Source organism: Myotis daubentonii, chromosome 13 (genome assembly GCF_963259705.1).
Source record: "Myotis daubentonii chromosome 13, mMyoDau2.1, whole genome shotgun sequence".
Lineage (NCBI taxonomy): Eukaryota > Metazoa > Chordata > Mammalia > Chiroptera > Vespertilionidae > Myotis > Myotis daubentonii.
In genome coordinates, this window is record NC_081852.1 from 53538922 (window position 1) to 53555549 (window position 16628).

General features: G+C 46.3%; 1 protein-coding gene across 2 annotated transcripts in view; it reads left to right on the plus strand.

Moving 5' to 3' along the window:
• The first annotated feature begins 1791 nt into the window (after positions 1–1791).
• Positions 1792–16628, plus strand: part of ACSL5 (acyl-CoA synthetase long chain family member 5) — a 40440-nt gene continuing 25603 nt past the window's right edge. Inside the window, exon 1 of one of the 2 annotated variants that reach the window (XM_059661384.1) lies at positions 1792–1953. Coding sequence is in view for 1 of the 2 variants with exons in the window: in XM_059661383.1 (XP_059517366.1) it covers positions 4309–4327 (19 nt within the window). In the remaining variant the exon portion in view is untranslated. Of the gene's footprint in view, positions 1954–3999; positions 4328–16628 lie in introns of those variants that run through there. The other variant, XM_059661383.1, reaches the window with a different exon arrangement.

A 16628-nucleotide genomic window follows, 5' to 3' on the forward strand; every position in this document is an offset into this window, starting at 1 on the left:
GTTGTCCTCCCTACTGTAGGGTCAGCATAGCCAAGACAACCCCAAACAAACATAGTCCCCTTTAACCTTTCAGTTGTGGAGCCCATTGAAGGTCAGGTGGCTGCTTGGAGCAGTGATGCTGATAGTAAGCTCCTAGTGCGGTCCCCAGATCAGGAGCATCCACATCACCCAAAATTGCTAGGAAGGCGGATGCTCAGGCCTGCACCCAGGCCGACTGAACCAGAAACTCTGGCACTGGCTCAGTCATCTGGGCTGTAACAAGCTCTCCATGGGATTGTGAGGCTTGCTGGAGTTTGGGAACCACCGCCTTGAAGCATCTTGCTCTGGAAATCGCTGCATCAGAAGGTGGTCCAACACAACTTGGCATTTGTCCAATCAAGTGGGACTCATGCTCCCAGTTTGTTAGTCACTTCTTAGAAGCCCTTTTTTTCTCAGGTCCTAAGGCAGAACTAGGGCTCTGTGACGGGAAGTGACCTTGAATAGTTAATGCACCTCAGACCTGGAGAATCTGGCCTAATAAGACCTCTTTGTTAGTGTGGTAGCCACTTCTCCCTACAGGAGCCGCTACCAGCAGGAAGTGGTATTGGCTTCTAATTTTTATATTGGGCACCTGACCAAGTAGTTAGAAGAAACCTAATGTAGTATTTCCACGAATTTCTGCAGGCCTGGACCACAGAAAGCCTTCAAGTGCCTAAGGTCTACTGGTGGTTAAATGAACACTTAGCCATGATGCAGCACCATCGTGGCAGAGGCAATGCGATGGGTGTCTGTGTCCCTACTGTAGGTCTTGCCTCGATAACTGGTTGTGTGATTCTGAGAGATTTATTTCATCTGAAAAGGCCTCCATTGGCCTCACCTGTAAAATAGATATTAAACACAATCTCCAGGGCCTCTCTCACCTCCACTCACCATTTTTGTTCAATAATGATGCCTTGTAGTCGTCAAGATTTTTGAGTCAAGAATGGGGACTAGGGACTTCCAAATGGAAAGAGAGAGTAGGATATAGGCTGAACAGTGATGCAATAGCAATCCTACTCCTTCCAGAGCCTTGCTAAGCTGTGGGTAGTTGGAGCCAGGATTCTGCATTCTAATTTTGTGTTGACTGATTGACGAGAGAGAGAGAGAGAGAGAGAGAGAGAGAGAGAGAGAGAGAGAGACCCACTTAATTATGCACACATTGATTGCTTCTTGTGTGTGCCCTGATGGGAGATCGAACCCGCAACCTTGGCGTATTGGGACACACAGAGCTACCAGGTCAAGGCCTGGATTCTGCATTCTAAATTCAACCTAGCTAGGTTTGTGCCTCAGTCTAGACTCTAGAGTGATTTGCTTTATTTGGTTTTTTAGTGATGTTCTAATTCTGGAGGGGTCACTGGCCTCTGCTTATTCCAACCTTAAAGTTAGAGCTTGAGTAACAATTAGAGTGGATTCTCATTCTCTCACTCTCAATTCAGGGAGTGCTTTAACCTCTTCTTTTCTTTAGATCTTCCTTTTCCTGTTGCAGTCTCAAGGATTCTGCCCCCAAAACAGATGCAAAGCCCTACTGACCTCTTTTTTCCCCCAGAGGTATGGGCTCTACAAAGGGTTTTGCTTGTTAAATCTTAGCTTTCGTAGCTGATGGGCTTTTTTTTTTTTTTTCCTTCCTCTTAAGCCCATTGCATAACAATCTCCTGTTTTAACCTTTTGCCAAATTCTACACTTCTCACTGTCTGAGGTTACTATGAGTGTTTGAACAGGTAACTTCTACCTTTGAACTTCTGTTGCAACAGGTTCAAAGTTTCCAGGGGAGCTGGTTGGCCACTCTCAGGACAGTACGCGTTGCCTTCAGGTGTGGCCAGTCCTCAGTGCTGTGGAAAAGGCAGAGGTGCCTGCCGGCAGTGGCAGTGCTAAGCCCCTACAGCCAGCTGTGAGGGGCGCATTCCCTGCACCCAGGAAGTGAGCGGATCCTTCCAGGTAAGCAGCAGTAACTCTGCCTGCTCTAGAGTTTACATGTCTATGGGAGAGCAGGGATGGGAGGAAAGTGGGACATGTGTCCATTCTCAGCCTAAGGCACTTTCAACATGAAATTGCGTTTCGTTGAGTAGTCATCTTAGCTGACTTATGTGGGAGGCACAAGAAAGAAAATCAGTCAAAACCGGGTGGAGACATTGGAGCGAGCTGAATGCTGGCAAGAGATAGACTTGGAAGAGAAAGTTGTTCATTTTACTAAATACTATCAAAACAGACTGAAAATCTCTGAGGCTTATAGACAAGCCAGGATGTGGGTCTCTTCCATCTTCCATTCAGAAATCTCTGTGTCAATATGGTTAGAAAGGGCATTCATTCATCAGCTGTTGATGGCAGTGTTCCCATTTGGAAGAAAGGAGAAGAAAAAACCTTAGCAGACACTCTCTCGGGTGCTGGGGTCTCTACTAAGTGCAGGACAGGCATTACCTCATTGGGAGGTGGTTGGTATCGCATTTCATAAACAAATCATGTGCCTCTGGGCTTGAACAGCGTGGCCTGGGCTCCACAGCTGAGATGTTGTGGCGAGGCAAGGGTTTGAGTCACAACCAGTGTGTTGCTACAGGCTGCTATTCGTGTGGATTGCCAAGCCTTCTGTTCTCTCCAGTCTCGGGGCTGTTACTCATGTGCACAGAGGACTGACTAGGAATGCAAGTCAGCTAGCCCTTTAGAATGACCCAGAGTGTTCTGAACTTGAGCATTTGGTTCTGGAGGAAACAATTAGAAATAAAGAGAAGCTCGTCTCTTCCTGGCTCTGAGCTCTTCATCTGGTTGGTAAAAGAAGACAGCACCCAGGGAACAGCCCACAGCATTAGAGTGGCCGAGACTCCACGCCCATTCTGCTGTCCTGGGCTCTCCGCTGGGGGAAGCTTCCTCTTGGGGGGTTGAGCTGCTGAAGCTAAGCCAAGCCAAGTGCTCCTCCAGCCATGAGATGCACCAGAAGCGGGGTGCTACCCTCATCTTCCTGTACTTCATCTTCTCCCATGTCTTAGGTAGTCTCGGGGAGAACCAGGGACCAACTCCTGTTCTCTGAGATTGTGGCCAGGCTTACCCTGGTGTTTTTAGTCAGAACTTTTTAGGACCTCCTCTCTTGGAGAGAGAAGAAATCCTAATCTGGCTGGGAACGTGCTGTTAACTTCCGGGGTGCCTGGGAGGTGGGAGGGAGGAAGGGGGGCAGGAAGGGGCAGAAGAACTCGTATTTCTGCTTCTAAGTCTCAGAATGGAAGCTCCTGTGCCCTTCTGTGGCCACAGCCTTCGGCGAATCCAATGAGACTAGTACAGGTCCTGATACCTCTGCTAACCCCCAGACTTTCAGGAGGCCTGAACATTCTAAACAATTTCATAAAAATACTCAGAAGGTATTTGCCTTTTTCACGGTCATCGCTCTGTGTGTGTGTGTGTGTGTGTGTGTGTGTGTGTGTGTGTGTGTGTGTGTGTGACGCTGGGTTTTCCAGAAGCTACTAGATGTGAGCCAGGTCAGTCTGACAGCTCCTGGCACGTGTGCTTGTCTGGAACTGTGCTTTAATTTTCCAGGTTTACCTTGGGGAGGTGAGGGAGGCAGCAGAACGGATTTTTGATTTAAAGTCTGGGGGATGAAAAGGATGAGCTGATGGGTCAGAGGAAGGAAAACAAAGTCTTTCCATTCACCCCTGCCTTCCTGGCCTGGTGCATTGTGGCTTTATCAGCACTGCTTCGGCCTGAGGCAGGTATGCTGGGGATTGGAGAGGGGCTGACACCCCCGGGGGTTGGGCTGGCCTCCGATTCCCCTCGGGTGCAGGGAGCTCTGTGAGGGCTGACTTGCCTCGGAGGGACTTCCCTGCTGTGTGACTCTGGCAGGGAGCAGCGTCACTTCCTCGACACACTGTCTGAGGGGCACCTCCTGTCACTTTTGTTTGTTTGATCTTTGTTCTTCGCTCCCTCCGAGGTGGTCAAAAGAGGAAAGGGTGAGCAGTGGGATGTGGGCTGGCTGCGTCTCAGCCCTCGGGGCTGGGGTTAAGGCGTTTGACAAGCTGCCAGGGTAGGCTTGGCGCCTTCTCCCTCCTGGTCAGATGCTTCCACTTTCAGTTGTAAAAGAAAAACCAGGAAGTGGAGTCCCCGAGCACACACGTTCAGGAGCCCGGCCATGGCCTACCGTGGGGCCGGCAGATGGGGCAGAACGGGGCACTCTGAGCTGGGCCATCGGTCTGCATGGATGCTCTGAGGCCTCTCAGTCCCTGGAGGTCACAGGGGTGAGGGAAGAAGCACAGGGACTCACGTGCCAGAAGAACTTGGATCAGGAAGCTCCATCGCTGGAAACACTGAGGGATGCGACCCCCCTCCCAGGGTAAGGGGACCGTGTTGAGGGGGGTGTTTAGCAAGGTGTCTTGGGAGCGTGGGGCAGAGGCTGAGAAGGCATTCTGACCCCCAGCTTCAGCGGATCTAGAGCGGGCTGTGTCCCAGGCACGTGTCAGCACTTTCTCTCCCAGGCCTCTAGGGCCCTCCTGTAGACCCTCCTCTTCAGGACGGGGGAGTGGAAGGAGGAATGTGGAGCATGAGGTGGACTTTCTTCCTCCTGCCTCTCTTGGGGAGGTGAACCACAACCGAGACCTGGTTTCTGGGCCTGAGCATCTGCCCCAGCTCCCATGTGGGCTGGGGGTTACCCTCCATTTTCATGGAGGACTTTGACTCCTTCCTGGGGTACGGGCTGCTGAATGACTGAGTGATGGAATGGTTCTGAAGGAGCTGGGTCTGTTTAAGGGCAAGGGCCAACAGTTGAATCTCAGATGAACTTCAAGGATGTTTAAGGAGCGAGCATTAGGGAGGGACTCCATGGTCGGTGCTTTCTGGCTCCTGTGGGTATCAACCCTTGTGGAGGTTTGAAAAGTAGGATTGAATCGGTAGCTCCAACATGTAGGTGATTGGTGGTCTCTCACAGAGGCAGAGTCTTAGAAATAATTCAATTAAACATATTTAATTTAATGTTAAAAGTAAACGATGGATTTAGTAAAAAATAGAAATAGAATCATTGGGTTTGCTTGATCGCTTTTGCTATATTCCAGCATGGGAGGCATGCTCTGGTGGTTCCCTCTAATTTACAAGGGTTTGAGATGAGCTTAGAATAATCTTGGAAGAGGCATGGCATATAGAATGTGGTTGGTATCACTTGTGTGCTTGGCACAATGAAAGGAACAAAAACCTAAATAAAACAAGAATCACAGATGCTTTTAGGACAGGCAGATCATATAGCCAAGTAAAGTAAATGGTACATAATAAGATGTCGATGGTGAGGACTCTGGCAAAATGCAAGGCAGGCATACCCCTGAAAAACACATTTCAATTTCTTTTCTTTTCTTTCTTTTTTTTTTTTTAACAAACATTAACCAGACCAAACAGAATATATTAGCCAGGCATTTGACTTAGATCCTAACCTAAAACAGTAATCTCTCCTAGGCTATATTCTAACCCTTTGAGGACAAAAACACCTACAATAAAACCCATGCATCATTGAGTTCCTAAATGCTAAGTATACAGTGGGGCCACATGTCTGCAAGGGAGGCTGGGGGGTCAGGGGAAGGGAGAGCGTCAGAGAATGAATGGACAGAGGGAAGATGAAGCCAGTTAAACACCAGCTCATAGTAGATACACTTACATTTTTTCTTTTTGTTTTTCTTCTTCAATCCTCACCTGTGCACACATTCATCAATCTTAGAGAGAGAGAGAGAGAGAGAGAGAGAGAGAGAGAGAGAGAGAGAGAGAGAAGGGAGAGAGGGAAACATTGATGTGAGAGAAAAACATTAATTGGTTGCCTCCCACCCATGCCCCAACTGGGGATTGAACCTGCAACCCAGGTATGTGCCCCAACAGGGAATCAAACCCGCAACCCTTTTGGTGCATGGGACAACATTCCAACCAACCAAGCCACCCAGCCAGGGTGATACACTCACATTTAATTAAGACAACCTTTTTTTTTTAATTAAGACAATCTTATGAGGTGGATGGTTTCACCATGTTATGGTTGAGAGCGTAGGCTCAGAGAGGTATGGCAATTTTCCCAAGGTAACAAAGCAGCCAGTTGTCTAATGCTAACACCATGCTCCATCCACTCATGTGTGGAATTAGCCTTTCTTCAGATTTCCTAAAAATTGTATTTGTGATAAGATTTTCAAATATGGGAACCGGGGCAGGTGTTAAGTTTATATATTTATTAGATATTTTTCAGGTTGACGTTTTTCTGGAACTACAATTATTACAGGACCATTCATTGAATATTCTATGGGGCAGTGCTGTCCTGTTTTATGGGGCCTTTCTCATGATATTTAAAATGGTCCTGTGAGGTAGGTACTTTGTTTCATAGGTAGAGAAACTGAGAGTTAGAAAGAAAGAAACTGGACTCAGTGTGCAGAGATTGGAGCTGGACTTTGAACTCTGATGCGTTTAGTTCCAAAGGCAAGCTATGACTCAGTTTCTGAAGAACCTAGTTTAGTGCATGGGTCAAAGAACTGGAAACTGGGAGAAACCCTCCTTTGACCATCCTCCCACTTTTTTCAAATCCAGAGAAGCAGAAAGCAGATTGGTGTCTGCCAAGGACTGGGAGGAGAGGAATGGGGAGTAACTGCTAAATGGGTTCAGGGTTTCCTTGGTGGATGACGAAAGTGCTTAGGACCTAGATAGAAGTGATAGTTGGCCAACATGTCAATGTTCTAAGTGCCACTGAATTGTTCACTTTCAAATGGTTAATTTTATGTGAATTGCACCTCAAAGAAGTCCTCCCACCTCCGGGCAGGGGAATTCCCAAACCAGACTTTGGCAATATTTTAGAAACCAGGAGTGACGTGTCTGTTCCTGTCTGTCTCAAATGCCCGGCCAGTGATGCACTGACCCTCATTTGGGATTCAGCCTGGGGTGAATCTTGGGTAGCACCTTGCAAGGGCGACGTGTCCCCGGCTGTCCTGAGCTCATCCATCACTGCCCATGTCACACTCTGCTGTAAACTCTGCTAGGTCTGTTTCTCCCCTAGGTGACCGTGTCCTGAGGTCAGAAATGGGCCCTCACTCCTTCTTTCCTCTGGCACAGGGCCTGAGATTTCCCAGGCTCTTACTTCATTCATGTTGTTTGAATAAACACATGAGTTTTGGAAGGTCAGGCAGCCCTTGTACTGCTATGGGAAGGTCATGGTACCCCCCTCTTCAGGGAAGCTGGTAGTAGATCTCTGGGTTCCCAGTGGTCTTTCTACTGTAAGAGTTATGAGGTTGTGAAGGCTTGTAGGAGAATGCAGGGGTGGGGTAGAGTGAGAGGAGATGGGTGGGTTGGAGCTCAGAGGTGTACCATGCCCTCTCCAGCTACAAATCCTCTATTTAAATAGAAATGAGAAGTTGTTAAGACCTTTGCACATAGGTTGAAAGATGGTTATAGAATGAAGACCTTGATGATCTCTTCTCATTTGGGATGTCTCAAAATAGAACATCTGATATTGACAATGAGTTGGAAACAGGTGAGTGGAAGGGGAGCTAGTCGACTGAGAGCTCCCCATGTGCCCAACAGTGTACCAGAAGGTCCACCCAGTCTCCCATTGGAGTGTAGATTAGCACTGGCCCCTTCTTGTATACAGTTGAGGGAAACTTACACTCAGTGACATTGTCACTGCCTGCAGGGCCACACATCTAGTAAGCAGTAGAGCTATTGCTATGGTACTTGAAAAGGCAATGACCTTAAAAGTTTGCCCTTGGAAAGGAGACTATGGGCAATAAAGCTTATTTGCAAATTGGATCTGGTGACTCCTGACCATTGGCCAAACCAGGTAGCGTGAGGGCTGATTCCGCAGAGAGCCCAGGTAGCAAGGTCTCTTTCACAAATTCTTGCATCACCCTGACCTTATCCTGGCATGGTGACGGGACCTAGCACTTTGTCCAGCCTATCTTTTTACAGGCTCCCTTATCACATCCAGTAGACCTCTGATACTGGTTTTCCTGACCTCAGTCCTCTCATAAATCACTTGGTCAGCAACAGGCTTGGGGAGCTTTGGGGGTGCAGGCTTTTCCTAAGGGAGGGCTGCTGGACTGTGATTTGTGGGAAACCTGATGGTGATCCAGTTGGATTTGTCACTGCCTGTCACCAGCCTATCAATGAGTGTCTCAACAACTATCCCAGGCTACCTTCATGGACTAAGTTATTTGATCTAATGAGGGCTTTCCTATTAAATACCACCCAGCTCAACTGGCCAAGGCTCTCTGGTGTTTGTGAATTGAAATGACTCCAGTGGTGTGGTGTCAACACCAGGCCCCAGGCACTGTCTCCTTCAGCCTTCTTGGAGGCTTTTTCTTCTTCTTTTTTCCCTTTCAACTAAATCAGAAATATCCCTTCATCATCCTGTCCCCAATGTCCTGCTTGTCCTGCTTTAGTGCCTCTAGCCATATTAGCTGTCACCCACATCTGGGTATCATCCGACCTAATGCAGTGACTGGTATCCATGGAAACAGTAGATGGGGACACCCAGAAAACATTTGAGAAGGATGGTTCGATGACAGTGCCCCTGGCTGGACTCGTAGCTGGGGGTTTATATGCCATTGGTGTCATCAATAGGGTCATCATCCTTGATTGATCCTGGGAATGAGATTATTGGCAATAAAGTCAGGGGATCTAGACCCTTGAGGGTCTAGAGCTCCATACCTTTACCTTCACCCACTGCAGTCTACACTAGCCTCTCCCTTCTCCAAATTCATTAGCCCATGTCCCACACACTGAATCCTTCTCTAAGTATTCTCAGTGTTTGATAGACTCGTAAATCCTCAAAGGGCAGAAACTGTATCTTCTAAGTGTTTTTCTCTCTGCACATGGCACAGTGCTAGGCACACGTGGATCCAAGATCTTTGTTGGCCTTATTAAAAATAAGTTATAAGTCAATTTAAAGTGCAGAGAATAAACAAATCTCTTGCCATACACATACTTCTCCAGCCCACCGGAAGCTCTCAAAACTGGGGCACATCCCATAGAGCATGTGTTTACTGCCTGGATAGCTGGCTTTATTCCCTACTATGCACTCTGCATGTGCTTTCCGCATGCTGAGCACACTGCCTGGCACATAGTAGGTGCTCAGATAGTCAAATGCTTGCAGAATGAGTGGACCTTGGCCTCATTTGGGTCAGGCTGCTTAGCATTGTCCTTAGCATTGTCCTTGCCAATGAAGCCCCTGGCTGTGGCATTTCAGAGGAGGCCTCAGCCGATTCTGCCCCCCTCTGCATTGATACGATGTGACAGGTGCACATCATGTCATTGCAGGATTGAATTCTGAGACCTGTTTTCTTCAACGGATCCCCTTCCCTAGTTACCTTGCTCTGAACTTGTGCCAGTAGTGAGCGAAAGGGGAAGGTGGCCCAGGCACTGTGTTGGGCACAGTGGAATCTGAAAGCCTGGCAGCCTCTGCCTGGAAGTTCTCACGGCCTAAGTTGTTCACAGAATCACAGGAAGCCTCCCTGAGACCTGAACCCATTCCTCACAACGTCCTGAGCTCTGGTTCCTGCAGCTTTTCCTGTGTGATTTGGCAGCAAAGCTATCCCCAAAGGATATGCACTGAAACCCTAACGATTTATTGCAGGGGTGCCTGCTGGAGGGCCAGGGCACCTGTCCCATGCCTAGCCCTCGCCCTCTCCCTGCCAGCTGCCTTACATGTTGGAACTGTTAACGTGTGGCCTACCAATTGGGCTAGAAAGAGTGACATGGGGGAGCTTCCTATCACTTTCCTGTGTTAATTATTGAAACTCTCACAGAATCCTTCCGTGATGTGGAGGTGACTACTGGGCCAGCCTCCGGGGTTGAATAGGGATCTCCTTCGGTAATGCTGTCTTCTTGTCCTGCCTGGCATGGCCTGGGGGAGGGGAGAAGGGCCCTTTCTCCTCAGTCTTGGGCCATCCCCCGGTGTGTGTGCTTCAGAGCAGGCAGGGCACCAGGCCTCCAGAGGAGGAGGCCGCCTGTGCCTGGTTCCCTGGCCCTGCTTGGTGGGGAAGGTTACTGTAAGTCACCTGAGCACCGCTGGTAAGTGGCTGGCAAGTTATCTGTAGGCTCATAGGTCAGGAACTGATGCCAGCCTCTTTCCTCAGCAGCCTGAGGCCCTGGGACTGAAATGTGACCTCTGCTCTGGTTTCTTATCTGCTAAAGAAATGAATGAAAAGTGTTTCCACCCCCAGAGCTGCTGTGGGTCCGGCCTGCTCAGTGGCTGAGAGCACCGCGATCACCAGCGCTGGGGAAAGGCGAGTGTGGCTTTGGTGGTGGGGCAGCTGCAGTTTAGAAACAATGCAAGGCTGTATTCTCAGGGGTGCTGGCAGGAAATGCCGCCCCACCCCCTGAAAGGTGGTGCAACTTCCTCGTCAGCTGCTAAAGTCCAGGGCTGGATAATTTGGAGTTGTTCACTTTACGGTTTGTTGAGGATAGCATGCATATTTCAGATCCAGTGATAAGTGATACATAGTCTCAAGTGTCACTTCCCTTAGGAGACCTACTCTAACCTCCCTGATTAACAACAACAAAACACAACCTTGATGAACCCTCAATCCTCCTTTTCTAGTTTATTTTTTTTAATTCCATTTTTTAAAATATAATCTAGGCATTGTTGAGGCTTGTTGTCAAACTCTCCAATAAAATACAGTCCTGCCAGGGTGGGGTTTTCACTGCTGCTTCCCAGCCCCTGGAATGATGCCTGATACACACTCAAGCACTCAAATATCTTTGGCTGATGATCACACACTCGAAATTTCTGGAAAAATTCATTCATGGTTTTCCCTCTCCCATCTGTCTTTTTCTATGAGGAGTATGCATTTAGCAACACAAAAACATGCACATTGTCTGATCATGGTTGTTGCTGCTTTTCTTTCTACTTTCCATATCAAGGCATACAGATCTTCTTTATTCTTTTCCATATCTGCCAAGAGTTCCACTGTATGGAAGTGCTATGATTTATTTGGTTACTCTCCTGTCAAGGAAGGCTCTCCTGGTCTCTGGCATTATAAACATTTTCCTTCCTTCCTTCCTTCCTTCCTTCCTTCCTTCCTTCCTTCCTTCCTTCCTTCCTTTCCTTCCTTCCTTCCTTCCTTCCTTCCTTCCTTCCTTCTTTCCTTCCTTCCTTCCTTCCTTCCTTTCTGTTTTGTTGTTGTTAATCCTCACCCAAGAATATTTTTTCCATTGATTTTTAGAGAGAGTGAAAAGGGAGGAAATTGAGGGGAGTGAGAGAGAGAGAAAAAAAAAACACAAAAAAACATCAACACATCAATGGTTGCTTCCAGGTTGGATCAGTTCAAACCTGCAACCCAGATACATGCTCTTGACTAGGAATCAAACCCGAGACCCTTCGGTGTGCAGGTCAATGGATAGCCACTGAACCACACTGTCCAGGGCTATAAACACTTTTATAGATTTAATGATGATGAACAGAATAGCTGATACCGGAGATTATGCATCAGGCACTTCTAAGCACTTTGCAAGTACATTAACCCCTTTAGTCATGGGGACAGCCTTCTGAGGCAGAAATTATTACCATTTTCCAGATTAACAACCACATAGCCGGGATCTACCCCAGGTCACAAAGAAGATGACCAAGCAGGGTTTGAGCCCAAGTCATCTGACTCACATCCTTCACAGGTACCTTTCACAGCCACATGTGATGCACTGGATTGAACTGGTATCTTTCTACAGGACAAATCACTAGCAGAGTCATTAGGTCAAAGGGCACACATCCTGAATTGTGGTCAAGGGTAAGGGGCGCATCTCTAATGAGGCTGCACCAAATTTATTTCCATGACTCACAGCACATTTTGCACTATTTCATCATGACTAACCTAAGGGGTGGGGAAAGGCATTTCATTTAAAAAATTTAATTCTTTATTGTTTAAAGTATTACATATGTCTCCTTCCCCCCCCATTGACCTCTCCCTGGTCATTTCCACCACCCCCCCTCACCCCCCTGGCACATGCCCTCACCCCCCTACTGTCTGTGTCCATGGGTTATGCTTATATGCATGCATACAAGTCCTTTGGTTGATCTCCCCCCCCCCACCCCCTGCATTCCCTCTGAGGTTGGATGGTCTGTTCGATGCTTCTATGTCTCTCAATCTATTTTAGTTCATCAGTTAATGTTGTTCATTATATTCCACAAATGAGTGAGATCATGTGATATTTATCTTTCTCTGACTGCCTTATTCCACTCAGCATAATGCTCTCCAGGTCCATCCATTAAATGTACATGTTTTAGGCTATACGTGAAGTTGAATGTTTTTCCCTAATTTTAAGTAACCTGTAGCTGAGATTTTCTCTCCTTAAGAACCAGTGCTCTACCATACCAGGCTTTTATCTGACTGTTTAAGTTTTCTGAAACAGGATCATTGTCTCAAATCATGTTCTCTTTTATTTCTTAGTAATGAAAAAATGACATTGGATATAGAAGAGTAAAGTGGTGTAAGAAAAGCCCTTAGTTCAGGGCTCTGAGGAAACTGGGTGAAGGAGCTTGATATAGAATGAATATCTGATTTTCATTCATTGCATATTAAGAAGAAGGCTATCAGACCTTTCAAGTATGCTCATGAAATGATTGGTTTGTAATGTTCTATTGACCTTTTGCCATTACTTTGGAATTTGTCTAGAAATATTGACTATGTATTTAAGGACTGAGGTGGTTGTCTCCTAAATGAGGGGTGACAGGAATTTAGGGAAAATAACAATGGAGGCTGAATTGCAACTTTATGCCCAGCCAATGAACCCAAACTTTCATATACAGCCTCTTTAATAACAACAGGCCCCATGGAGTCATTATGAGTTGTGAAAACTTGCAACCTAGTCTCTAGGAGAAAGTAACTCCAAATGGAAGAATGTGTTAACTAATTGGGTGTGAGAACTTGGGGACTCTGGTCTCGCATTTAATGAGCTTTCTCTCGCCACAGAATAAGCCCATACATGCAAGAGGACAGAGAAACCAATCAAATCCAAATGAGAGTGCCACTTGCTAGGAGGCAGACTTTTTAAAAAATCTATAATTATATTTTACATCTCAATATTTCATAGAAAGTAATTAGTTCTTCACGCCTCAAAGCAAAGATAATTTGCGTGAATTCCAGAAACCCAGGATAACAGAATTATTTATTTCTAGGCTGGACATTCTGCCTACTTACCACTATAGGTGACTTTATTTGATAAGATTTATTCTGTAGGTTCTACCAAGTCTGGGGTTGACTGATCCTGAGTGATCCTTGATATGTGTTAGAAATACATTTTTTTTGCCCTAGCTGGTTTTGCTCAGTGGACAGAGTGTCAGCCTGCAGACCGAAGGGTCCCAGATTTAATTCCAGTCAAGGGCACCTACATTGGTTGGGTTGCAGGCTCCTCCCCCACCCAGGCCCTGGTCAGGGGCATGCAGGAGGCAACCAATTGATGTGTTTCTCTCACATCGATATTTCTCTCTGTCTTTCCCTCTCTTCCACTCTCTCTACAAAAAATTCAATGGAAAAAATATCATCAAGTGAGGATTAAAACAAAAGAAAAGAGAAAGAAATACATTCTTTTTACCACCCACCACCCCTACCCCACTACCTTGCCAAAATATTGACTTGGGAGTACCCATCTCAAGATTCCCAGAATGGCCCGCGAACTCCAAAACCCGTCTAGCCTTGCGCGGGAGTCGTCCCACGCTCACCTTTGTCTTCTTTTATTGGCCGGCTCCTCTGTCAATCTTTCCGCTTATGTCGATGTTTGCCGTGCGGAAGCACAACCGGATTCGCCTCCCAAGTTCAGTTAAAGAGTTCATTGATGGCGTTAAAAAAAAAAAGATTCCCAGACTGACATGTGATGATCTAAGTTTAGGGAGTTTGGGGGAAGTTTTACTAAGGAAAAAATGGGTTCACTAAGAGTATTTAGAACAGGCAATTCTGAACCAGAAAACTGGTCATTTATTTAGCAACCACTCATTGAAAGTTTACTGTGTTGTGTGCCAAGCACAGTGCAGGCACTGGAGGCACTGAAGTGAGCAGAAGAAGAATCCTTGTTCCAATTAGAACATCAGTTCCGTAGGGTCAATAGATAATAAGGGTCCAGGACTATTTTGGAGAGCGAATGGTGTCACGGAAAAGAGAGAGCAAGGTTCACGGTAGTGACTGGGGTAAAAAGAGCAATATTTAATAGGGTGATCAGAGCAAACCTCTGAGGAAGTGGCATTTGAGTTGAGACCAGACCTATAAGCCTATGTAACCATTGCAGATCTGGGGAACAGTGCTCCAGGCCAAGGGAAGAGTAAATACAGAAACTCTAAGGTAGAAATGAACTTATGGTTGATCAAAATTGGAATGTTAGGGTAGAAGGGGCCATTTAGGGATTTCATTCAAAGAAAATTAGATGTAATGAAGAAATACTGTTCTAAATCCACAAAGAAGAAAAACCCAAAGCTGAATATGAGATGATCATAACCTAGACACCAAGGCTGGCCTTGGGAGCTTGCTCAGGGGTCTTTCAGCTAGCTCGGGAATTAAACAGGATAGTGCCAGAAGATGAGCGACATGGCTATGGCCATCCATACTACCGGACAACGGAAGGCTCTGGAGTGAATCAAGGGGAATGGCTGGCGGCAAATTGGCATCCAGGGGTGTGGGTCCGAGGCATGTCACTGTGACCACATCAGAGTGAAGGAAGCTTTCCACTTGGGACCTTCCTAACACGCACTGTGGCTTGCTTCACCACCTTCAGATAACTTGGAACAGGAACTCTAAGATAGAGCAAAACACAACTCTCTTTCCTCTTTTCTTTACCACTATTGCACTGCTCCCTACCCACACTTTCCCAACTAGGAGTGACCGAAAGGGAAGAGGAAATGCTATCTCACCAATTCCTTGCAGGGCATTCTGTGAAGTGACCAAAACAGAATTGTAATTTGAATGACACAGGGCACACGACGCAAGCAATGGTGGCTTTTCCCTCATTCATTTGAGCACATATGTGTTAACAATTTCTAAAGGTTGGGATGGTTACCCGAGCTTCCCAGTCAGGATGGCGTAACCCAACCTGAAGGTCTTACCTTCTCTCAGGCCCTCTGTTTCTCCCAATTATAGTGAGAGTTACATGACAGGGGCACAAATCCTCCCTAGCGGTGGGTAGCATTACAAGGTTAAAAACATGTGTTCAGTGCATTAAAAAGAAGTCTATCAAGATAGTGAAAAGACCACAGAATGGGGGAAAATATTAGTGAATCATAAAGGTCTCTTTCAACCCAAAACCAAAAAGACAACCAATTTTAAAATATCGGCAAAGGACTGGAATAGACATTTCTTTACAAAAGAAATGCAAATGGCCAATAAACAAATGAAAAGATGGGCTAATTTAGCAGCCATACGAAGGGATGAAGAACTGATACATAACACGGATAAATATTTTTTTTATTGTTGACACTATTACAGATGTCCTCCTTTGCCTACCTCTACCCAACCCCTACACCCCACGCTTTGACCACATAACTGTCGGTGTCCACGGGCTATGCATATATGCGTATATGTTCTTTGGTTAATCTCTTCCAATTCCCCCACCTTCCTCCTCTCTGAAGTCTGTCAGTGTGTAACATGGATAAATCTTGAAAATATTATACTGAGTAAAAGAAATCACACACACAGAGTCACATATTATATAATGCCATTTCTATGAAATATTCAGAATTAGCCAATCAATAAAAGCAGAAAGTAAATTTGAGGTTCCTGAGGTCTGGGAGGAGAAGAGAATGGGGAGTGAATGCTTAATGTGTTACAGGATGTCATTTCTGGAGTGATAACAATATTTTGGGGTTTATTAGAGGTGATGGTTGTACATCTCTAATGGGGTGATGGTAGTTATGAATGAACTAAATGTCCCTAAATTGTACATTTAAAAATGATTAATCCTGTGTTGCTCAAATTCTACCTCAACTTTTAAAAATGTGGGGAGGCAGGGAGAGACTGGCTGAAAGTCTGAGCCGATCCTGTTTGAATTGGATACTAGGTCAGTAATAGGAAGGCACAATATTACAGGTGCTACACAGAGACATCCTTCAATGGCTTCCGACATCCAGTGCAGGCAAGGTGCTGCTGTTCTCCTAAAGCCGGTCTTGGCATTCATAACACCTCCCCTGTTTGTGAGGAAGTGGTCAGTCTCATTCCATTCATGGGCAGTATGACTGGAATGTCTAACAGAAGTGCTCATTGGCGGACCACAGTCCAGGTTAAACCAAATGTGTTTTTGTTAATCCTAAACCAGACACTTATCATTTGAGCCAAGAGTTAAAATGGAGGTTTCATAAAAATCCAGTGTTACAGGTTTACTAGGGAGAAAAAAAAAATCTGACCATCTGGTGACCTCAAGCTGATATTACTACATGATAACCATCAGTCAAGGTTGACAGCAGATACTACCTCTCTCTCTCTCTCTCTCTCTCTCTCTCTCTCCCTCTCCCTCTGTCCCTTTCCCTCTCTCCCTCTCCCCTTTTCTCTCTTTCTCCCTGTCCCCCTTCTCTCTCCCCTCCCTTTATGCTACCTGCCAGGCTATTGGCCCTCCCTCCCCCACCCCATACCGCCACAGCTGAACATAAATTTCACCTTTAGACCCTCTTTTAAAGCCGTTGTTTGCCAAGTCTCCCACTGAATCTGCCATCTGTA